Source organism: Pseudorca crassidens, chromosome 18 (genome assembly GCF_039906515.1).
Source record: "Pseudorca crassidens isolate mPseCra1 chromosome 18, mPseCra1.hap1, whole genome shotgun sequence".
In the NCBI taxonomy this organism is placed as follows: Eukaryota; Metazoa; Chordata; class Mammalia; order Artiodactyla; family Delphinidae; genus Pseudorca; species Pseudorca crassidens.
The window spans coordinates 79,000,928-79,025,815 of NC_090313.1; the positions used below are offsets into that span (position 1 = coordinate 79,000,928).

The 24,888-nt window shown below is 49.5% G+C and overlaps 1 protein-coding gene across 4 annotated transcripts in view; it reads left to right on the forward strand.

Moving 5' to 3' along the window:
* The first annotated feature begins 1,883 nt into the window (after positions 1-1,883).
* Positions 1,884-24,888, forward strand: part of LATS2 (large tumor suppressor kinase 2) — a 46,837-nt gene continuing 23,832 nt past the window's right edge. Inside the window, exons 1-2 of one of the 4 annotated variants that reach the window (XM_067713755.1) lie at positions 1,884-1,952; positions 16,655-17,204. In XM_067713755.1, the coding sequence (XP_067569856.1) occupies positions 16,863-17,204 (342 nt within the window). In that variant the 5' untranslated portion in view covers positions 1,884-1,952; positions 16,655-16,862. Of the gene's footprint in view, positions 1,953-6,773; positions 6,929-7,283; positions 7,385-11,477; positions 12,049-16,654; positions 17,205-24,888 lie in introns of those variants that run through there. The other 3 variants (XM_067713756.1, XM_067713757.1, XM_067713758.1) reach the window with 3 other exon arrangements.

The following is a 24,888-nucleotide window of genomic DNA, read 5'->3' on the forward strand; positions in this document are numbered from 1 at the left end:
TCAAGCTGCATCACCTCCCTCTGCAACTAGTAACACTCTGGCCCCCTGTCTCCACCCCCCTCCCCCACTCATTCCCACACAGCTGATCCTGTCATTCCTCTACTTGGGATGCTTTCATGACTCCCACTGTTCTGAGTATTAAGACTGAAATCCTTAAAGTGACCTTAAAGGCCCTGGGTGCCTACCTCTCCTTCCTCACCTCCAATCTCTCCCTGCATCTCTGCACTCCAATCACAAGGGTCTTTTTCAGTGTTTGAGACGCTGGGTCTTGGTTCCTTCCACCACAGGGCCTTTGCACATGCAGTGCTTCCCCCCCCCACCCCACCCCCTCTCAGAATGCTTTCCCTGTTCGTCTTGTTAATGTCTTCTCTGATTTTGCATCTCAGCTAAAGTGCTTCCTCATTTCCTAGACCAACCAGGTCACATCCCCTCTATGATAAGAGCTCAAGGAGCTGTGTGTCTTTCCTTTACAGTATTAATCACAATCCAAAATTTCCGTGAGTTTGTAGTGTTACCTGGTGATTATTTGCCTCTCCGCTAGACTCGGAAGCTCCACGATAATGTCTGTTGTCACTGTTCTGTCCCCAGGGCCTAGCACATCTGGGTGCCCAATAATGTTGAACAAATTAGATGCTGCTGGAGAGGGTGACAAGCCTGGCATATCGTAAGTTCTCAATAAATATTTGTCCTTTTGACTTTCAAAGGTTGTCGAGACACAAGCGGGAAAATGTCTAGCAAGCAGCTGGAAGTGGGAAAATGAAAACATTGGATTTTTGTGATGCAGATCATCACTTTCGTGACCCATGAACACACCAAAAATTCCCATTTATGCAAAATACCAGAGAGAAAGGGTAGGCAAACTCAAGACCTTGCTTTTCCTTGAGGTCGTCTTTCAGTGTAGACATAAACCATGCTCCACCCTTTTGCCCTATGAACCCTGGGCACTGTGCTGCCTTCCACCAGAGTGTAGTCCTTTCACCTCCAACCTCTACTTGAGCTCAGTTAAATTTTCTCTCACCTCCTGTGATAGCTCCCAAATATTTTTTCAGCTCCTCTTTTCCCCAAGGATTGACTCGACAGCACATGGTCACGGAGCTGCCATCCACCTTCCCTCTGCTCTCTCTGAAGCCCACTCTCTGCATGTCTTAAATGCCTGCCTTCCTGTGACTTGCTTCTGCCCTGTCCCCCTTCCCAGATCTTTGCCTTGAACTCTAGTTCCTCCTGTCACCTCTGACTTTCTGAAGGGTATTAGCTCTGGGACATTTTTCGAGTTCCAACCCCCAAGCCCAGAAACTCTTCTTCTCCTGGGGTTACAAGCAACCAGATGCAATCTGCATGCCTGCTTCCCAACGTTTGTAGGTTTCCCTTTGCTCTTTCAAGTTGGGCAGCCTGTCTGTCGTGGGCCTCCTTACACTTCTGCACATGAAATCACCTTATGATAATCTCATCATGGGTTTCATGATCAAAACCCATTTATCCAGCATCTGAAGAAAACACACTCAGTTTTTCTTTTCAGGTTTGGTTGATAAAGCAAGATACGTGGTCTTAAAAGCAACTGTTCAATGACAACCATAATGACACTTAGTAGTTAATTATAAATTAAAAGTTAAAAATAGACCATGAAAATGTTCTTTTTACAATTACACAATTAAATATTTCCTGTCAATTTAGATTGGCTCAGATGTTTCCCTTCGAAAATGTTAATTTTGTTATAGAGATTGATTTTGTTGAGACAAGAGTTGGAGGCTTACACTTTTTGTTCTTCCTAGAGCAAGTTTTACCAATGTTCACTGCAAAAGACTAGATTAAAAACCTGAATGGAAAGTTTTAGAACATCTAGGAGCATACAGACCTTCACAGTAGGATTTTTCTTTCAATTACAGACACAAGAACATTCTGCTCATGTCTGCAAAGGAAACAGAAGTTGCAGCCAACTATAAATGTAATGAGAAGTAAGTAAATAGCTGGGGTCGCTGTCACAGCTCACTCAGCATAAAAAGTAAAGTAAGGAGGATGTGGTAAGGAAAGAAAATGCGTTTTAGCAATTGTCTCAATAATGTAAAGTGTCAACATAAGAATTCTTTAAATGCAGAATGTGATTTTTATCTTGACAGTGTTTCTTTGAAGTCTTCTGGGAACACGTCTTAACTTATTGAGCAATTCTGACTTATGCAATCACATACTTCATTATTCATCTGAGAAGCAGAGTGGCTATTCGGAGAATGAAGCTGGGTTCTGTGTTGGAAAGGGCTGGAAAAGTAGGTCTGCAGAGACTGGCAAGGTGGCCACCCTGTAGGGCCTGCTGTGACCCTGGGCCTTTCCCTAAATATGCCCTAGAGGTTTTTACCAAATTTTCCAGGAAGCTCTGTTTTCCAAAATGGCTCAAAGCAATTAGAAATAAATTAAAATCAGAGAACGTTTACTCTCTCATGATTTTAAGATTGGAAAACACATGTAAGAATTGAAATTTAGGGAATTCCCTGGCAGTCAAGTGGTTAGGACTCCGCAATTCCACTGCAGAGGACATGGGTTCCATCCCTGGCGGGGGAACTAAGATGTTGGAGGCCACGTGGCGTGGCCAAAAAAGAAAAAGAAAAAAAGGAAAAATGGTTAAGATGGTAAATTTTACATCAGTATTGTTTAGCACAATTGAAAAAATAAAATAATTTTAAAAAGAAACCTAGTGGTAGAACTATTACGTACAGGCTTTTGAAAAAAATATAAGGTATGAAATATTTCCGGTTATTCATCTACTATCTATTAATTGACTACTCTCTTAAAAACAATAATAATCCACTTTTCCATAAGTGTGACTTCCAGTAATATAAACCCTTTGGGAAATGTCCAGAAACTGAGGACAAGAGATGTTTTAATACTTGAAATAGCATCACAAGGCCCTAGCTCTCCTCTGCATAGGAAAGGCTTTTAGGAATAAGGTTCTGGTAGCTCTTAGTTTACGTACAGTTTTGAGAAGCGAAGTCATCTTTCATAGCCAACAGCAGACTAAAAGCAGAAAATCAGTGGGAATTCCCTGGCAGTCTAGTGGTTAGGACTCCATGCTTACACTACAGGGGGCACAGGTTCGATCCTTGGTTGAAGAACTGAGACCCCGTAAGCTGTGTGGCAGAAAATTACCTAACAGAGGAAAACAACAAAAAAATCCCGCAAAAGAACAAACAAGGTGGGGAGGGAAGTAGGGTGTTAGGTGTTTAATGTGGACAGAATGTCAGTTTGGGAAGATGAAAAAGCTTTGGAGATGGATGGTGGCGATGGCTGCACACAATGGGAAGGTACTTAATGCCCCTAAGCTGTACAGTTAAAATGTGATAAAATGGTAAATTTTATATTATGTATATTTTATTACAATAAAAAGACAGTAAAAAAAAGAAAGAAAAAAGAGTTCGTCATCAAAGCATATCCCCCAACTAATAAACTTGGTACTGCCAAGTCTTTCTAGACGTTCCTACGAGTTTGCAGAACCAAAACCTCCAAAGAACAGTGTACCAGGAGATCTCCCTGGCTGACCCAGAGTGCTTGGTCCTGAGAAAAATGTGATCTTTAAAATTTTGATATTTCAGGGCTTCCCTGGTGGCGCAGTGGTTGGGAGTCCGCCTGCCGATGCACGGGACGCGGGTTCGTGCCCCGGTCCGGGAGGATCCCACATGCCGCGGAGCAGCTAGGCCCGTGAGGATGGCCGCTGAGCCTGCGCGTCCGGAGCCTGTGCTCCACCACGGGAGAGGCCGCAGCAGTGAGAGGCCCGCGTACCGCATAAAACAAAAAAACAAACAAAAAAATTTTGATATTTCAGACATTAAAACAGCCTTTAAAAGTTCATTCAATACATTCAGATCAGCAGTTAAGTTCTCTATATGTAGTTTTGGGGGGAGAAAATGGTCCTTGTTCTTGAGGAATTTATAATCTAATTAAGGAGACAGACCACATGGGTATAAAAAAAAATTAAATCAGTGTAGCACACCTTCTTTCTAGTTTTCCAGGCCTTTCACAATCTAACCCTACTCTACTTTTTCACTACTCCCCATAGAGAACATTCTTTGTAGTTAGCGGATTTGCTGTGTGTCCTCCACGGATTATTAACAAGGAGGCCTTTTCTTTCCAAAAAGACAAAAATTGTGTCTAGAGACCAGAGCCTGCTTTCCAGGCACTAAGGTATAAAGAGGCTGAGTCATAATCAGGTTTCTTGCATTCACAGGTGGGGGAGGGGTGGGGGAGGGGAAGCAGGTAGGTAGTCTCAGGGCGCATTGCACAGCAGCCTCAGGGAGAACCCGTAAAACATCCTGGCCCCGCATCTGCAGGTGAGGTGATGCTGGTTCCTGCCAGCCCTCAGCCTCTGCCCTGTCTGCTGCGGGAGGCCCTGGGCCCCCCTTCCTCACTCCACAAAGACCATTCCTCTCCCCTCAAAGTAAAAGGGAGCTGATTTGGTTTCAGTTTCCTTATTATTAAGTACATTGTGATCATGACTGTTTGAGATTACCTGAAGACAGCCTTATAATTCAGTGCTTCCAAGCTCTGGCGTCAGATCTACCAAGGTTGGAATCCCAGCTCTTTGGTCTCTGGCGAGTTAGTTGGGCTCAGTGTATTTTAGGGTCTTCTATAAAATGGGGTTAATAACATGGTTGACTAGAGGATTAAATGAGATAATACACAAGTTTAGGGCAACACCTGGTATACACACATAGTAGACGTATGTTAATCAATTAATTTATACATGGAGAGGTTGCCACTGCCCCAGGCTTTGTGCTCAGTGGGACTTGTGCTGTCTCTCTTTTCTCCTCTTGGCAACTGGATGCATTATGTGGATGAACTTATGTAGCTGATTATTTAAACAGTTTTTAACTATCCTCTTTAGAAGTATCAGGAATTATAAGACAGAAATCACCCAGAATCACTATATCCAGAGAATACCACTTTTAATATTTGGCTGCATACTTTACTGGACATATATACATATTTTTGTTTGTTTAATATACGTTATATTTTATATAATATATATCATTTATATTTTATGTGTATAGCTTAAATATAAATACATGTACTTATATTGTTTCACCAAGTTAGATCCTGTACCCTATTTTGTCACTATATTTCTTTTTTTTTTTTAATTTTATTTATTTATTTAAGTTGTGGCTGCATTGGGTCTTCGTTGCGGTGCGCGGGCTTATTGCGGTGGCTTCTCGTTGCAGAGCACGGGCTCTAGGCGCACAGGCTTCAGTAGTTGTGGCTCGTGGGCTCAGTAGTTGTGGCTCACGGGCTCTAGAGTGCAGGCTCAGTAGTTGTGGCGCACGGGGCTTAGTTGCTCCACAGCACGTGGGATCTTCCCGGACCAGGGCTCGAACCCATGTCCCCTGCACTGGCAGGCAGATTCTTAACCAGTGTGCCACCGGGGAAGTCCTATCGCTGTGTTTCTTGAACGCATCAACAAGAGTGTAAGCTCCACCAATGGGTAAATCGTGTAGTTTTGCTCACTGTAGTACCAATGGTGTTTGGTTTAATCCATGGTTCATGGTAGGTCCTCAAAAAAATTTAAAAAACAAAAAACCCAAAGGAATGATTGACTGCATGTCAATAAACACAATGTTCTCCTATATGGTGTATCAGTTTCCTCAAGTAAGCCTCTATTTGGAAAATTACCCGTTTCCAATTTGTTTCATATATGTATACATATATATGTAAAAATGTTTAAGATATTTTTTAAAAGGCACAAAGAATAACACACTACACATTATTGGATCTAATCACTCAGAACCAACAAATTTTAAGATTTGGACAATTTGTTTCAAATAAAGAAAGCAAGCACTGGAGAGAAAGTCGTTGTCCTTACTTTTCTCTCGAGTCTAATTTCTGCACTCCTTTCTACACCGGCCACAGCTGTAATGAGTCTGGTGTGTACATTTTCAGTCCGTGACTCTACTCGTATAAAGAACGTGATTAGCATAGGTTCTGTGGGATTTTATTTCTCAACATGGTATCATAGTGTAAATATAATTTTGCCACTCCCTTTTCTCCACTCTACAATGATTTTTGAAGTCTATCTACATATCCTTTGAAAAGTACAGCTAGTTCATTCACTTAGCTATTTTACATATTTTATTTTCCCACAGTTCCCTACTGCTGGACTTTTAGGTTCTTCCTGATTTTTCACGATTGCAAACAATTCTATAATGGTCATTGTAATCCCAAAATTTGATTAGGTGTCTCGCACATAAATTGTAAAGTCCATTAAATTCCTTTTATTTACGATATATTTCTTTCAGTTAACTATGTTTCTGTCGTTGAAGACACAGCAAGGGCAGGACCTTTACCTGCATACAAAGGGAGGAGGGGGCCAGCCCCGGGGTGGGGGCGGGGGGGAGGGAGGCCTGTCCGGGTGCGAGCGCCCGGGGCGCAGGTGAGGGCGGAGGCGGCGCCGCGCCGGGCCGCGCGTCCAGGTGAGCCTCGCGGGGGGCGGGGCGCAGGTGAGCCGGATCCCGGCGCTCAGCGGTGGCCGGGCCATCGGCGCGCGGGGACCCCGGGCTGTCCCCTGGCAGACAGTCCGGAGCCCGTCCGCGCGGGAGGACGCGGGACGGCAGCGCCGCGGGGGTGGGGGACGGCGGCTGAGGCCGCGGACCCCGCACGGACGGGCGGACGGACGACCGCCGGGCCCCGCGCCCCCTGGGCGGCCGGCGGGCGCGGGCGGGGGCGGCGCTGACGCGGCGGTCACGTGACGCCCCAGGAATGCCAACAATGTAGCGAATGTCCCGCTCGGGCTGCGCGCTGGGCCGCGGCGCGAGCGCCGGAAGATGGGGCCGCCCGCCCGCCCGTCCGCCCGGCGCCCCGCGTCCCCGCCCGCCGGCCGCCCCCGGGCTCGGCGTCCCCCGCGAGGCCCCGGAGCCGCGGGCCAGGCGGCCGCGGACGGCGTAGACGGCGCGAGGTGAGCGGGGCGGCAGGGTGCGGATCGGGACTCGGGACTCAGCGGCGGGCGGGGCCGCGCGCTCGGGCGGAGGGGGGTCCGCGCCGTCGGGCCACCTCGGCCCTAGGCCCCTCGCGGGCTTGTCGTCCCCGGACGGAGGCCGCGCCGCCCCTCCCCCTCGCGGGCCGCCCCTCCCCCCGGGCCGCGCCCCCGGGTCTTCCCCTCCCCCACCTTACCCCACCCCCACCCCGACCCCCGTCTGGAGTCCGGCCTCCCGCGGCGCCCCCCTGCGCTCGGCGCCCCCCTGCGCTCGGCGCCCGCCGGGCTCCGGACGCGGGTTCCGACCCGGTTCGCGGCGCCTGGCGACCCGGCGGAGGCAGGTGGGGCCGGGGAGACACACGTGCCCCGCCCGCAGGCCTCGGTGGGACCCGGACCGTGCGCGCTGTGTGCGGGGTTCGTCGTGTGGACCGATTACACGTACGTGGGGGGCAGGGGAGGGGGTCTCCCTGGACAGGAGTCCAGACTTCAGAACTCACTAGCCCGGGACTGTGTGAGACCCAGCGCTTGGCAGGTAGAAATGCAGTGGCCAAACAGCTCTCTTCCCAAAGTGTTCAGCAAATACGTGCAATTGTAGAGGAAGGTTTGCCCCCATTTTACTAAGAAACATGAATGGAAAGTCACAAAATGTGTGATGTTCGCACAGGTGTTCAGTTTGAATTTTAACCTAGGGGTTGACAGGCCTTCCCTTGGTAATGGAGAAGGTAACTCCTGGCCCATTATTGGGGAAATTGTGCTCAGGAGCGCTTGATTCATAGTTTTAGTTGAATCTCAACTCCAATCCCTGCTTGATGGATCGTCATTTCTGAGCGCTCAGTCAAGAGACTAAGCTACTTTGTATCTTTTAAAAGTTTTTTCTTTAGCAAATGTATTAAGAGAGTAACAGAAAAATCTTCAAAATAAGAATGCATAGACTGTTTAAGAAAGTTTGTTTTAAATTATAATTAACAAGACACTGTGTTATTCAGCCTGTCATAAAATTTGGTCTCATTATCCAGGTATATAGAGCGCTGTTTAAAGAATATGCCAGCATTCCTTTGAAATTAAAATTGCTGAACATTTAATGAATCTCAAAATGTCAAGCAATTTAAAATGATATCTGGGCAGAAGCTGTCATGAAACATTATTAAGGTGAATTATGAGAATCTCGGAATTTTTGAACCGGAAAAGATTCTTCTAGCTTCTTCATCTAATTTGAAATCGTTTTGACTTAGGTGTAATTGGGAGCTGTACATATTTCTTTCTTTCTTTAGCGAATCGCAGGGTTGGGGGAGGGACTTTCCTTTGGTGGGAGGGGAATGTTTTTACAATAAGATGCCTTGTTATTTTAAATGATGTTTTGTAAGTAGCCAGCCCCGGGCTCCTAAATCCCACTGCTTGTGTGGGTTGGGCGTGAGGAGGGGTGTTGAAGCTGATAGATTCGCCCGTAAACACCCAGGAAACATTTGGGGGAACTTTGCGGGGGTGTTCTGATTTGTATTGGAAAAACCAGACTAACACAGGTTTCGAAAAGCTGCTTTTATGTTTTATTTCATGGTTATAATAATGTGAAACTTCTAAATAATGTTCCTTACTGACTTTTAAAAAATAAAAGGTTTGAAGAAGTACAGAGGATAAATTCACTGCATTTACTTTGTTTTGACTGTAAATCTGCTCTAAAAAGGAGCAAAATATTCTGATCAACAGAACGAAGAGCTTGGGCTTGAACATTTCTAGAACATTTCTGACTTCCAGCATGAAAAATTCCCTGAATCTCCTTCCTTTTTTAAAAAAAAAAGCCTATTGCTCAGTAATTCCTATGGACAGAACTGGGCGTCCCGAGTCCAGGGGTCACCATCCCCATTGTGTGCTGGTGGCTGACGCTCTGTGTGGGGCGGGGAGTGGGCTTTATTTCAGAGAGCACCTGTGACAGCTCCCAGAGCCTGGAGGTAGCCCTGTTTGGCCACTCAGGTCACTAAGTGTTAGAGTTAGTACTTTTGAGTCTAATGCTGTTTGATTTACAGTTTCATTTTGAAAGTATGATTAGAACAAGGTAATGCTGGAAATAAGGATAAGGTGCTAAAATTAGGGTGGAAACTGGACGTTGTTTAATGTTTGCCGTTCACTCTACGAAAGCTTTATTTCGCTTGCCACTCGACCACGTCAACCTAATAGTGACAAGTGGTTGTTTAAGTTAATTAAATACTTTTTGTTCATATGCCAATATTTGACATTCACAGGAATTTTCTGGAGGACAAGGGAAACTCATATTGTGTCGCAGTGGTTTGTGTTTACCGTTAACTGTTCCGATACTGCGGCATAGAGCAGATCCTGTAGTCTCTAGATTTGTTAGCACGGTGAGAATCTTTTCGAGGATGTAAGCTGGCTTTTGAATGGAGTGGGCTTCTCTTTGGAGTACTGACCGCCCTTCTCCAGGCCCTGGTCTTCAGCAGGAGTGCTAGGGACCAGCTCGTTCCTTACGAATTAATTAACTCCATCCTGTCTCACGAGTGTCACTCCTGTGTTTTCATTAAATGTACCCAGATGCACCTGCCTCGCTCCCCGACGTTATCTGCCTGTTCATCTTTTCTATGTTTGAGCCTTTTCGCAGGAAGTTCCGGACTCCAAGAATAGCTTCACACTTCCTCCATCAAATCATAGCCCTTGCGCCTTTCCAACTTTGGTGAAGTGATCCTTTCTCTGGGAGGTTTTCTCCAAATAGGCCTGTGCACTGGGATTCCTTGGATGGTCATGTATCACCTCTGTCCATAGCAGTGACTCTCCAGTGGCATGGGTGGTCCAACCCCTGGCCGCGGAGTTTCCGAAACTTGAAGGGGAGAGGGTTTCAGAGGAGGTGAGGCTTCTCAAAGAGTGAAAGCCCCTGCCGGGGTGTGGAATGGAATATCAGGAGACCCATCCTGTTGGGTTGCTTGCTGTTACGATTGCTACAGAGAACAGGTGACAGATTTATCTACAGCCTGGTCATTCCACGTGGTCATCTTGAGTACAAACTTCTATAGCTCCGGGCTTCCCTGGTGGCGCAGTGGCTGAGAGTCCGCCTGCCGATGCAGGGGACGCGGGTTCGTGTCCCAGTCCGGGAAGATTCCCACATGCCGCGGAGCGGCTGGGCCCGTGAGCCATGGCCGCTGAGCCTGCGCGTCCGGAGCCTGTGCTCCGCAACGGGAGAGGCCACAACAGTGAGAGGCCCGCGTACCGCAAAAAAAAAAAAAAAAAACCCTCTATGGCTCCATTTTCTAATGCTGTTATTCATAATGTGTGTCTCTAAGTGTATGTATGTGTATATCTATATACACACACGCACACACACATATATATATATGTATCATACAGATATCATGTACAAAGCAAACAGGGCATGTGGTAGTTTGTTTTCCCTGGATCATAAACTTATTTGGGGGTGAGGCCCAGTTCTACCTGAGTGAACCCATATAATGTCCGGTGCAGCCTTTGGCCCGAGTGGGAGACCTCCGTACCCGCTGAAGCCTTGTGACTGTGCTCTTGGTTGGAGAGACGTCCTCAGGGACCCTCCTGGCGCGGGGTATCCCCTGTGAGGGCTTCCTGGCTGGGGCAGCCCAGGGAGGTCCTGCCGCACGGCGGTGCACGGTTCTGACATTCGGCGTCCGGTTGCAGGCCTGGCCCGGCTGCCTGGTTTATCTCAGCTTTGCCAGTTAGTTAGAGTAAGGATATGATTTAAGTAATAACTGGAATTTTAGGTCCGAGAAATACTGTTTTAAAAGTGCCAGCATGTGTCCGTAGTGCGGGCCCTGCGGCCCGTGGGTTTGGTCGGTTCCTCCGTCGGTCGGGGCTGCATGTCTGTTTGGCAGCCAGTGTGGGTTGTGAAGTACTGGGAGAAATTAGAATAAAAAGTCTTGAACGTCTGATAGCGTTTTCCAGGATTGGTTTAAGAACCAGAACTGGGTTTGGTGGGGCCAAATTAAGGGGTGATTAAAGTATTGCTCTCATATTAAGTTTTTACAGGAGCCACCTATACTAGGAATAGGATTTAGTAGTTGTCACAGCTCCAGATTTGAAAATGACTTGTTTCTGTCTTGTGAGCTGTATTGCAGTTTTTTGGGGTTTTTTTGTTTTTTTAAGAAGCATGAGAGAATAACACTTCATTGTTAGGAGATAATACAGGGGCTTTCTTTGCACATCGAGAGTATTGCAGTTTTAAAATTCCAGTGTCTTGTAGTTTCTTTTACTATTTTATTTATTTATTTATTGGCTGCATTGGGTCTTGGTTGCTGTGCGCGGGCTTCCTCTAGTTGCGGTGAGCGGGGGCTACTCTTCGTTGCGGTGCGCGGGCTTCTCACTGCGGTGGCTTCTCTTGTTGCAGAGCACGGGCTCTAGGCGTGCGGGCTTCAGTAATCGTGGCTCGTGGGCTCTAGAGCGCAGGCTCAGTAGTTGTGGCACATGGGCTTAGTTGCTCCGCGGCATGTGGTATCTTCCTGGACCGGGGCTCGAACCCGTGTCCCCTGCATTGGCAAGTGGATTCTTAACCACTGTTCCACCAGGGAAGCCCTGTAGTTTCTTTTGAAGTATATTTAAATCAGTTGATGATACCTAAGAAATTTCTAAACTTAGATTACTTTGCTTGCTACCCCCGTTTGTTTTCTTTTTTCTTTTTTTTTTTTTGGCTGCACCGTGGCCTATAGGATCTTAGTTCCCCAACCAGGGATCGAACCCGAGCCCCAGTAGTGAAAGCACAGAGTTCTAACCACTGGAGCACCAGGGAATTCCACTACCCCGATTTTTTAAAGACCCATCCATGAGGCTTTAGGGTCGTATTTGTAAAATTCTTGATGAGAGAGCTTAGTAAAATGATACAGTAGTGTGTCAGAGTAGCTCATTCCCAGCTGCAGTCTTAATTTGACTGATGAGTATTCTCGTGAAAAATGCTTTCAGAAGTTCATAATTTCACCATGAAATCAACTGTCGTCAAACTAAAGTCTAAAATACAAGGTCTCAAGCTGAGGAAATACTTTCATTCTTTGTGTAACTGAAGGAAAGTTTCATCCTTACCAAATTATTCAGGCAGGACCAGTTTGCCTGTAGGTGTCCTACATGCTCACCTAGGAAGCCAGGTATGCCCAGGAGACCATGGTGGGAAGGCGATGAGCAGGGGGGGGTGTCTTCCCCCCACCGCCCCCGCATGAAGGAGCTTTCCCAGGCACGGCTTTAGGAGGTATCACTGAATAACTCTTCCAGTTTTCCTGTATGTTTGAAACTTTTCACCATGAAATGTTGAGGGAAAAGGAACCAGGACGTCCGGTCCAGATTCTGTTTGTGGGCACCTCCACCTGGTATTTCTTAGCTCGGGTAGAAATACAGATGTCGACACAGAAATGTCTGGTCTCTCCCGTGCTGCTTGGCTTTAGAATTGGAATGTTTGTGGGACACACGGGCACTTAAACCCCCAGTATTTGCAGGCGCATGGCTCTGGGAAGCCCCTCCCCGTTGTGTGTATCAGTGTCCTGGTGGAGTGCGGAGGGGCAGGAGGTTCAGACCTCCTGCGAGGAGAGTTTGTCCACTGCCAGCACGCAGTCCTGAGGTCCGGCCTTTCCTTGTGGAGCTGTGTTTAGTGAGGGAACACGACCAAACACTAGCTAGCTGGATGTGAACAGTTAGATGACTTTGCATAATGCTCGTCATTGTAACCATTCCTTAGGGTACAGTTCAGCGGCATAGAATACATGAACATTGTCACTGCAGTCAGCACCACAGTCTGTATTACAGACTTCTTCATCGTCCCGGACAGAAACTCTGTACCCATTAAACAGTAACTCCCCCTCCCCGAGCCCCCGTGACTCCAGTCTTCGTGTCTCTCTGGATCTGCCCCGTAGGAGCGGATCCCACGCTGTTCGTCCTTCGGTGTCTGGCTCAGGTCGCGCAGCGCAGCGTCCTCAGGGTTCATCCACATTGTAGCAGGTGGCAGAGCTTCGTTTCTTTTCTGGCTGAGTAACATACCGTAGTCGTGCAGCCTTTTATAGGAGTTTTGTGTAAATGGCAGGAACACTGTGTCTGAAACCTCAGAGAAAGGGCACTGTGTTTTCCGAGGGCCGTCCCCGTCCACAGCCCGTGCTGCGTGTTCTCCCGAGGGCGCCGTGGGGCAGGTTTTACCCGCAGTCCAGGATCGTGGGGACAGACTCAGACGCTTCCGGGCAGCGGGCAGGGGAGCCCCTGCCCTCGTGGCGCTTACAGTTCAGGTGATTGAGGAGGAAAGTGGGCACACTTGACAGTGCTCTGCGGGGCTGTGGGTGGCCTGCAGGGTCTCCAGGGCTGGGTGGGTGGGAGACCCTCTGCCGTGGGTCACAGCTTTCAGTGCTTCTCCCTTTTAGAGTAACTCCCAGGGAATTTACTCAGAACCCTCCTGGCGGCCCCACACCCTCCTCTGCTGCCGTGGCCAGGCAGGGAGGCCGGCCCTGCGTCCTGGCTTTGACCTTCTTACAGCCCTTTTTCCTTCTCCATGGACCATCTCCAGGGGCCGAGTGGAGAGCAGCTTTCCCTATCCTGCCTGTGTCGCCTGGCAGCGGCCTGAGGCCCATCACAGCCTGCTGCCGCTCTGAGGACTGCCGCTCACCCGCCTAACTGTCCCTGTCCCCCAGGGGTGTCGCTGCTTCTCATCTAGGCCCCTGTCGTCCACCTGGAGTGTCCCAGCTTTGTCCCTCCCAGCCCTCTGTCCAGTTGGCTTCCTGACTCAACCCTCTAAAGGGCGCTTGGCTGTGTCACTTCTTAGCTCGGCCGCAGACGGTAGCTCCCTGTGGAGTCCAGACGTGGCCGTGACCTGGAAGGTCCTCCCCATCAAGCCCCTGGGCGCCTCCCAAGCATCACCCCTCCAGACTCCAGGAAAGGCCTCTCCGCGGCCCTCAAGCTGGTGGAGGAGCCTGTGGACGGCGCATTCCTCTGCTCCTTTGCTTATGCTGTTCCCTGGGCTGGAATTCCAGTCTTCCCTGCACAGAGGTTTAGTTCTCTCTACTGCGGAGATTTTTCTGACTTTCTCCTGTATTCTCCCATTTGCCAGATGATTCTTTTTCTCCTCTTGGGCATCTCTTTCTTTGGAGCAGTTTATCTGCCTCCCTCACCCGCTCCTCTCTGCAGTGTGACCGTTTGCAGGGGGGATGGGTTGGGGAGGGGTACCGGAAGGACCCTCCCTGCGTGTTGTCAGGCCCCTCCTTCACATCGGTTATTTATTGCGAGGACAGTATGATTTATGACTTCTGTATTTCCATTTTCAAAGGAAGGGAAGAGAGCTAAAGATTGGAAACAGTAGTTTGTGTGAAGGTCGTAGGAAAAGGTACAACTCCTGTCTGTTCTCAGACTCCAGACGTGCTCAGCAGCTCCTTGAGAATCTGTTCATTTTTGTTGGAATGTGAACTTGCGGTTTTAGACAGTTAGGTGTTTCAGAACAGATGCTTAGACCACGAGGTCACTGAGAATGAGTGTGGGTGCAGTGTGCCCCATATTACACCAGTGCAGCAGGGCTCTGGGCTCGGGTCCACTGCACGGGAGCCTCAGCTGTGTCTCAGCCAGTAGGTCACTATCGCGTACTCAAGGGCGTTTCAGCGACTTTAACGTATTAGATGTTGTGTTTAAAAATATGAATTTCAGGGCTTCCCTGGTGGCGCAGTGGTTGAGAGTCCACCTGCCGATGCAGGGGACACGGGTTCGTTCCCCGGTCCGGGAAGATCCCACTTGCCGCGGAGCGGCTGGGCCCGTGAGCCATGGCCGCTGAGCCAGCCCGTCTGGAGCCTGTGCCCCGCAACGGGAGAGGCCCGCGTACCGGAAAAAAAAAAAAAATTGAATTTCATGTTGAAAATTTTATGTAGCCTGCTTTTCTTACTTTCTAAATAGAATCTTCTTGTAGTTACAGTGAGAAAAGGGACAGGTAAAACCTTCTGAGACCTTCCATCTTCCCATCTCTAAGAAAGGAATAGTAATTTTAGGTCATTTTTTCAGGTTTACTGTTGTATATGGTAATGTAATGGATCTATGTAAGTTAATTCACATGAAATGCTTAGAACAGAGCCTGGCACTTAGTAAATACTGGATAAACATTAGCTATCTCCCCACCACAGTGGGGGAAAAGGGGTGAAAAAGGCCGTGAAGCACGGTTCCATTTTACAGTTAGTTTCTAAGCTCCTCACTGAAAGAAGTCCAGACCCCTGTGCCCCTCCTTCTAAAGGGTGCTCCAAGAAGGGATCAGTTTTCCTTTGTTCATTAAAACTCAAAGTGATTTTACTTCACTATCTGCTCCCTGGGTTCTGTGGTCACGGCCACGTGGGCTGCCTCCAGGGCAGGACAGCTCAGGACGGACACAGCAGTGACCACGGGACGCTGAGCCTCACTCTGTGCTCACCCGCTGCTGCCACCTGTTGGACGGAGGGGAGGGAGGTGACCTCACCTGTCCCAGGCTACGCAGCCCTGAGCCCCTGAGCCAGGTGCTGCCCGGCAGCTGGCAGCTAAGGGCAGCGTCAGGGCGGGGCTCGCCTTCTGGCTGCCGGCATGACAGCACTCAGTGCGTTAGCCGGGAGCAGGTGGAATCATCGTGGGGAAGTGCCCTTGTGACAGCGAGCTCTGCACAGAGAGTCTGCTTCCATGCTGAGGTGGGTGCCGCACACAGACGACTTGCATCTGCACAGCCCTTGTTACTGTCGTCACCGTGTGACCACCCACATGCTGTTACCAGACCCCTCCATGCAAGTGTCAGTTTCCACAAGCGAGACATTCTCATTTTATTTTTATTATTTATTGATTTATTTTTGGCTGCGTTGGGTCCTCGTTGCTGTGCGCGGGCTTTCTCTAGCTGCGGCGAGTGGGCCTGCTCTTCGTTGAGGTGTGCGGGCTTCTCATTGCAGTGGCTTCTCTTGTTGCGGAGCAAGGGCTCTAGGCGTGTGGGCTCAGTAGTTGTGGCTCGTGGGCTCAGTAGTTGTGGCACACAGGCTCTAGAGGGCAGGCTCAGTAGTTGTGGCTCATGGGCTTAGCTGCTCCGTGGCATGTCGGATCTTCCCGGACCAGGGCTCAAACCCGTGTCCCCTGCATTGGCAGGTGGATTCTTAACCACTGCGCCACCAGGGAAGCCCCGAGACATTCTTATCTGGTCAAAATGCCGGTAAGAAGTTGACCACTTTATAAAAAAACCCAGAGGAGTCGTGACCCTCAAAGTCTCATAGCACATTGTGCGAACCTTCAGCGTGGCAGGCTGTGGTTTCTCTCAGGAGGTTTGGGAGGGCTTTATAAGAGAGAGTTCCCAAGGCGTGGAAGGACCGCCGGCTGAGGTGAGTGGGGAGGCTTGTTAGTCATGCTGTGGGGATGCAGGGCGTGGTGTGGACCAGCCGCTGAGCCCTCGAGCTGTGGATTTCCAAGTGAAACCATATTATAAAGGAGAACTTTAAATGAGCTGTCGGTCGTTAGTACTGTTGTTCTTGCCCCAAATTGAGTATTTATAAGAAAGTATTGGCTTCTGCAGCGGTATGTCATTGCAGGTTACATGTTACAGGAGACGCCTGGGGTGGCCCTGCCTGTCACGTGCTCGAACCAGAGGTGAACCGTATCTTTATCTTTTCTGAGAGGTGGTATGTTCTTTCTTTATCTTTCCAAGTGGAATATTTTCAGGATCATGGTCCATTTCTGAAAAGTGTCATTAACATCATGTGGGAACCACAAATGAACACCTCTCATTTTCCTTTTCAGGTAGAGATGGTCTTCAAAGTGAAGTCTCTGGAAAATGTTCGGTTCTCTGCAGAAACTACAGAAATGGAAGGAAAGAACATTTTCAAAACAACATTGTTGTGAAAGTGTGTTTACAACTAACTGATACTGTTGACAGTTTTGTTTTCGTTTTAACTAATAAAACACTTTAAGAAGATTGTATTTATGGTCAAAGGAAACTGGACTAACCATGCGGCCGAAGACTTTTCCCGCCACGACCTACTCTGGGAACAGCCGGCAGCGGCTGCAGGAGATCCGCGAGGGGCTGAAGCAGCCGCCCAAGACCCCCGCGCCGGGGCCGCCCGCGGGGCCGGGCAGTGACGCCGCCCTGGATGCCAAGGCCCTGGGGGGCAAGGACGCGGCTAGGCAGCAGCAGCAGACGAGGACAGCCCCGAAGTTCGGGCCTTACCAGAAAGCCCTGAGAGAAATCAGATACTCCTTGCTGCCCTTTGCTAATGAATCGGGCCCTTCGGCCGCCGCAGAAGTAAACCGACAAATGCTGCAGGAATTGGTGGACGCGGGCTGTGACCAGGTGGGTGGACGCTCCCGGGAGGCTGCGCATCTGGGGTGCAGAGGAGACCAGCAGAGGTCCCTGGAGAGGGGTTTCTAGGCTACAAACCCGAGGCCCTTTCTGCGTCCCATTGCACTGTTTTCCACCTTCTCTCCAAAACCATCTCGTTAGCTGCTTTCCTTTTCAGGCAAGATCCAGAGATTTCTCAGCTCTCCTGAAGCTGTGTCCCGTGCGCTTTCTGTCCTGTCCCTGTGAGGACGGGAAGGCTTTCCCACGTAGCCCTCTCCTTGGGGTTTATTTGGCTTATCGTGAGCTGTCGTGGGGAAGAGACTGGCTTCCTTGAACTTGTGTTTGGTGTGTGCATTTTTTAACTCAGCTAAGGGGAAGGTTGGTTAACATGAGTCGGCTCTTTGCCTCTGTTTTCTCCTGTTTTAAAAGATAGCATCTATGCTATTAGAGGAGACGTAACTATATTAAGGGAATGAGAAAGACTAGAAAATAAAAAGCTTGAGAAATCATCAGAATGGTGGCAACACAGCCTGACTTCTCACTGCTTAAGAATAAAGGCCAGTTAATGGAGGAGACATCAGTTACACAGAAACACACACGGGGACCGTGCGTACGATCCTGTGCTCTTCACGTGGCTGAGTAAAGCCCGAACCGAGGAGCAGGACCGTATAACATGGAGCTCGTGTCCAACCAGGTAAAAACGTGTCCGTGACATGTAACTAGTAAAAATGCAGCTGTCTTATGAAACGGCTTCTGAAAGCAGGTGCTGTGTCATCACCTGTCGTGTGAAAGTCAGAGCTGCATGAACGTGGAAGTAGACCAGGCACGTCTGCCGCCCTGCAAACTGAGTAGGATTTCACGCGCAGAGCGCATCAGGATGGCTTGAGCACTTCTAGTTTCTTAGAAACAGCGTAACTACGTACTCCTGGCCTCACAGTCATGGGAACTGGGAGGAAAGAGAAACAACACCCTCTTTTATTTCCAAAAGCTACCTCAGCCCTCTTATAGTTTCTTACCGGAGAGGTTAGATTTCTTAGATGATCTGTTTGGGAAACTAGTGGCGCTGTTTTGTGGGGCTTCCTTGACCCTTCGGGATGTGCCGGGATTGACCTGGGTAACGAGCTGCTTTCGTGAAGCCCAGGCTGTGAGTGGTGGGTGCAGAGGGTTAACAGTGCGAGCTGACAGCACAGCCACGGCCTTTCTCTCTGTGAAAATATGAAGCTGTCCCCTGACCAGCAGAACTTGATGCTTTTGAAGGTAGGCTGGAGCCATCCTGGGGAAGTAGTGGGTGAGAACTGCAGGTACTCAGCCCAATAACAAAGCTGAAAGCCTTGTGTAAATCCTTGCAAACAAGAGGTCATCAGAGCCGCTGTTCTCGCAGTTGTGATAAAAACAAACAAATCGGGTAAACATCCAGAATCCAGGTGGGATCTCCTTGTGGTAAAATCCATTCGTGATGACTACAGTGCACGAAATAACGAAGCTGGTGCCGTTTATGGTAAAACACCAATATGGTAAAATTAAGGGTCGGGACACCCATAAGTTCCCATCAGCGTTTAATTTATGTTAATTGCTGGCAGAAAGGACTCTTTACCCTTTTGATGCTCCTGAAATAATCCGTCAGGTTGGTGCATAGTGTTACTTTGTGGCTTAAGACAACTCTGCCTTCGGTCTGACCCTCCAACTCAGACTTTTTCTGGCCTGGTTAGAGGGTACGTTTGCTTTCAGAGAATTCTGGTTGGAAAGTCATTATGTGAACCCAAATAATGTGAGGAAAAGCTCAGCAGTACCTCTGGAGTTGTGTGTCTTGGATAAAGCAGGTGATTAGAATTCCCGTGTAGCAGGTACAGAGAATCCCTGTCTGTGCAGCTTTTCCCCTTGCCTCCTGTTGTATTGCCTTTTAATCTAGGTTCAGTTTTGTTTCCTTATATTTTGAGTTTAAATGCCATTTTAGCCCTATATTTATAAGAATGGCAGTAAACTCCCAGTTTTCCCAAGGTCTTACAGGTCCTTGTTGGTGATGACACACTTTGATATGCAGTGTTTTATCTACTGCATGTGCACACACATTTTTTCCCCCATTTTATTGGGACTCTGATTCAGTTTCTGGGAAAACGTAAAAGACTGTTCACTGTGTAATGGTATAATGTATATGTCAAACGGTGTAATGTTCACAAGTCTTTTGCACATAAATCATTAAAGACTTACGACAATTTCTATAGGGCAGACAAAGAGGCCAATAGGTTAATATTTCTTAAGGAAGGAGCTGTTCTTTAAATATAGATTTAAGGAATTGGAAAGATATGTTTTTGATTATGAGCATCCTGTTTTGTAGTCTCTTATTAGCACAAGTGATGACTTAAATTTAGCTCTTACTTTATCTTTCTTATAAAATTTAGTTTCACTTTTTCTTTTAATCTTTATGGTTCCAAACGACCGTATTACCAGGTGTTCCCTCTTTTTCTTCCTGAGACAGTTTTAGAAACGGCTGATTCAGCGTTGCCGCGATGTTCATATGTGTGACATCGCTGCTTCTCGGAAGCACTGATCTGTATTCGCCTGCTGCATTGTGGCGGGTTAGCGCAGGGAGGGCGCCCTTGGGGCCCCTCACAGGCTGTGCTGGGGCCTTGGGAGAGCAAGGATGCCCATGGCTCCTGGGCCCTTAGAGCAGCTGAGTGTTCCATCACGGTGTGTCCCCAGAGGGGGACTTAGGTGAGGAATTTCTTTCAGACGGGGGTCCTGGGACTTGTTCGTGCTTTTTCCCAGTGGCTGACCTGTGTCCTGACCCTGCCCGCCTCCCTCCTTGCTCTGCCATGGGCGGTGCGGAGTCCAGGCGCGGCTATGTTCCCCTGGTCCCGAATTTCTCTGTTGGTATAATTTTCCTAATCCTGACTTAATCCAGTTTTCCTCACTTTATTGTATGTGTTTAAGTGAGTAAAATCTTTAACTAAATGCAGGTAGGAAGAAATGTAAACAAATGTAAAAATCGATTTCTTATGCCCAATTCGGCCTGAGGAAGAAAGCCAGTGGTCAGGGACCCGAGCACAGCACCAAGTAGAGTGGGGTGACTTGGTCAGGAGGAAAAGGGAGACAATTCTTGGCATCCTCAAGCCAAAAAGTGCCGAGGAATCACGTTTCCCAGCCCACCACACAGGTGCTCCTTGACCCAGGTCCTTTTGCAGAGGCTGCGGCGCTGGGCGTGCTGCTGTCACAGTGGAAGGACAGGACCTGGTGGTGGCTGCGACCGTGTGTCCCCGCGCCGTTCTGAGACCGCGTGGCAGCGGTCAGAGAGGGCTCCAGTTGCGACCCCAGTGACTCAGGCTCCCCCCGCCCCGGCAAGCGTGGTCGCACGTGCCTGTCACACACGCTTGAGCGGAGGGAGGACAGCGGTGCCCGCGGAGGGGCTTCCTCCTCAGCGACTTGGTCCCCTCCTCTCGCCCCCCTCCTCCCCCCGGCCACGCTTGCCCAGCCCCCCTTCCCCTGGACAAGCTCACACCGGAGCTCTGTGGACGTGTCACACTGTGTCGGCGGTGATGCCATCTTCCCTCATCCCTGTCTGGATCAGCTCACCTCCTGCAGGAACCCTGGTTCTTGCCTCCGGGTTTGAGCCAACCCTGGTCAGACCGCCAGGCTCCGTTGTTTCTTCTTTTTTTCTTTTTGGCTGCACTGCACGGCATGTGCATGATCCCCTGACCGGGGATCGAACCCCTGTCCCCTGCACTGGAAGCGCACAGTCTTAACCACTGGACCTACAGGAGAGTCCCGGGGTCCGTTGTTTCTAACTCGTAGGCCCGTGGTCGGCCGCCCCTCTCGGCGCTGGACCCGCGAGTGTGCCCCGCGAGTGTGCCCCGTTGCCCTGGAGGCCCCGCGTGGCCATGGGGCTGTGCCCCTCATTCGGCAGGAGCAGTGATGGTGGGAAACGCAAGCTTTGCAGAGAGGATTCCGGGCGCTGGTCCACTAAACTGTCCCTCAAGTCTCAGGCACTAGAACAGACAGAAGCACAGCTCTGCCTCACTGGCCGTTATCAGGAGAGGGCCAGGGGGTGACCCTGAGGGGCGCTGATGCGAGGCTGCCATCGCTTCATCCTGGTGACAGGTGGCCTCGGTGGTCTCACTCGAAGGCCGGGGTTTTGCTAATGAGGGAGATGCAGGGATTCAGGTGACTCGTATGTTTCCTCCTCTTCCTCTGGAAAGGGGACTAGTGTTCAGGGTTGTCACTGCCCTGAAATATTAATAAGAGCAGGAGGAAAAAAGAAACACTTGAGTTGAGGAATGTCAGTCCTGTAACAGGAAACTGTCTTAACAATGACTGTGGGTGTAGCAGCCTTTGCCTTTTCCCCCTCTGTTTTTTCTTTTCTTTTTTTTTTGATTTTCAAATTAATTTCAGCCCTGCCAAAAGATAAACTATACCTTTCTAAATAGGATTTAGACAAGACACTAGCAAATCATACCTTTGTGTCGTACCTTCCCCAGGCTTCCCCAGGTCATTAAAGTAGCGTGTGTTCATTGCATACTTTCAGAAAATACAGAAAAGTATAAAGAGAAAATGAAAATTGCCTGCAATTGTATCAGCCCACATATGGCCACTCTGAACATTTTGGTATAAAAGTGGCCAAATTTTTTTTCTAGTTAAAGGAAATTAAGGGAAGTTATCAAGGAGCGATGTGCCCAGGGTGACAGGTGGAAAAACGCTGGTCACAAAACAGCACGTACAATATGATCCCAGTTCTTCTGTTGCAGATATATACGCGCTGACTCTCTCCCTGCTCGCCTTCCCGCTCAGCTCTCCCGCCAGGCCCGGGACCGCAGGGCTCCTCTCCCCATCTGTTCCCTGCACAGAACCCTCCGAGCGGTCACTCTGGAAAGGAAGGAGCCTGTCCTTTCCCTCCGGAAACCTTCCCACTGTGCCGGGGACGAGTTCTTGGCCTCAGGTCCCGCCCTTTCCCGCGGTCGGCACCCTGGCCCCGCCGGCTGTGTGGCCTCTTCTCAGGCTTCCCAACTCCAGCCCCGCCTTGCCTGGGTGATGCCCTCTCTCTTTGGAGGCTTGTCTTAGTGTCATGGATTCAGAAAAGCCTTTTCTGATCCCCAGTCTAAATTGGAACCCCCTGTTTTCGTTCTTTCATTACCGTGGAAGTTCCCTCCGTGGCGATTATCAGAATTTGTTTCTATGTGTGTAGGTGTGTATTTCGTTCAGTAACCGTCTCTCCCTTCAGGTTGCAGACCTGTGAAGCGGTGGCTTTGTTCTGAGATCACCATCCTCTAGGCCCTGAAACTGTGCAAACCCTCAGAAGTGAAGGGATAAAGATTTCATCATAAACGTTTTTGTCTGTAACATCTGTGTTATATTCCATTGTTCAAACAGATGTTCTGTAATTTATTGTAAACAGCTGGTGTTAAAAGGTAAACCGAGGCATATTAAACATTTTAAGAGTTTATTTGAGCAAAAATCTATTTGAGTTGGACAGCAGCAAGTCGGAAGTGTTAGGAGCTCCAGTGACCAGGCAGGGGAGAGGGAAGCAGGAGGTACTGGTGGGCTGCAGCGAGGCCTGGCCACCGCGAGGGGCAGAGTTTCGGGCTCGTGCCCGGGCTGACGTGGCATCAGACCACGCGGGGCTCGCGGCCTCCTCATGAGCAGCTCAGTGCCGGCGATGAACAGCCTTCTGCGGGAATCATAACGGATTTCACTGATTTCCTGGGAATAAATTTTAGAAATGGAATTACTAGGACAAGTGATAAGAACCTTTTTATAGTTTTTATTTGAATCGCCACATTTCTTGAAAAGTGCTTAAATTGCACTTACGCTTTCAATCCTACCAGCAATGAATGAGATCTGTCTTGGACTCGTCCCTGACCAGAGCCTCTCCTTCAGTCATTGTTTAATGAATACTTTCCCCGATGCCTGCGATTTTTTACTCCTAAGTAGCTTTCACATCTCTGTCTTTTCCGTGCTAACACCCTGCCCTACCCTAGATTCTCCTGAGAAGTCCCCCGACCCCCATTCCTCCTGGCGGCCTTTTCCTGAAACGCGGCCGCAGCCACCCCCTTGGGAGCCGCGGCACTTCCTCATCCGACCCCGTCCTTTCTCTCGTTGCCAGGCACACCCGCCTGCCCCGGCCGTATCCCCCTCCTTACACGCCGGCGGCCTCCAGGCCGAGTAACTGCCCCCACGCACTGTCCGTCCTCCCGCTGGGGCCTCCCCGGCAGCCCAGCTGCATCCCACCCCGCCAAGGCCCGCTTCTTCCGTGGTCCATCGTGTGGCCTCCTTGGGCAGTGGGTTCCCGCACGAGCCGCGTTCTCCCTTCCCTGAATCCCCGTTTCCATCAGGACCCCCCAGGCAACCGTGGTGGCTTACACGGGGTCTTAGGGATTTGCTGGCCCACCTGGCACGTTTCGCAGGTGAATTAGCTGAGAACCCACGACAGTAGAAGGAATCAGTGAAATTAAATATGGATCAGCGGACATCACACAAGCAAAAAACATAGAAAAGATTGAAGAGAAGTAAACGGAATCTCAGAGGCCTGTGGCACAATACCGAGGGGTCCAGGATGTGTGACGTGTGTGAACTGGAATCCCTGAAGGAGGAAGGGACAGAAAAACATCTGAAGCAGTAATGGCTGAAAACTTCCCAAATTTGGTGAAAACTTTCAGGTACAGTCAGATCTCAATAAAACGGGGCTTCGCTTTGTCGCGGCTCACGCACCGGGGGGTGGGGCCTAAGTGGAGATGCCACTGACCCTTGAACGACTTGGGTTTGAACTTCACGGGGCCACTTATCCACAGATTTTCTTCAGCAAACGTGTCCCACGCACTCTGTGGTAGGTTGAATCCGCGGACGTGGAACCATGAGTGCGGACGGCCGACTGTACAGCTGTACACGGGTTCTCAGCTGTGTGGGCAGTTGAAACCCCTATCCAACCCCCATTGCTCCGGGTCAGCTGTAGCAAGGGTCCTATCTTTTTCCTGACACAATTAGAAATCAACATTTAAGTAGGTGGTGGTAAGTTAAAAATGCATGTTGCAGCCTTTAGAGCCATCACTAAAATACAGTTGGAGGAGACAGAGCTACAGAGTCAGTGAAGAATTAAAGCGAACGACTAAAGCAGCATTTGATTAACGTGGAAGGAGCCGGGGAGGGAGGAGTGGCGGAGTGAAAGCCAGATGCGTCAGTAGGAATGCAGACCTAAATAAAGCCATAGCGATCATTACACTCGCCGCGTAAAGCGATTAAGCACCCCAATCAAAAGGCAGAGACTGTCACACTGAATAAAAAAGCAAGATCCACCTCTGTCCCGTCTACAAGGCACACCTGTTACAAGGACAAGGACACAAAGAGACTGAAAGCCAAAGTCGGGGGGAAACGTCTGCCCTGCAAACCGTAAACATCAAGTAGATGCGGTGGCGACGTTGAAATCAGACAGTCCCCTTCAGGGTGAGTGTTGCTTGAGACAGAGGGACACAATAATAAAAGGGCCAGTACGTCCGGATGATGTACCAGGGAGAACACACCTGAAGACAAAGCTTCAGGCTCTATGGGGTGAGGGGTGCCACGCGGGAGCTAAAACCTGGCTCTCCCGTGGTCGATGGAGCGGCAGACAAGGACCGGTGGGATGCAGGACACGCAGCTCCCCGTCCCTCCAGCCTGGAGCATCGTGCGGGGGTCCTTCCTCCGTGCTGAGGGTGGGAGGCCCCGCCCTCCG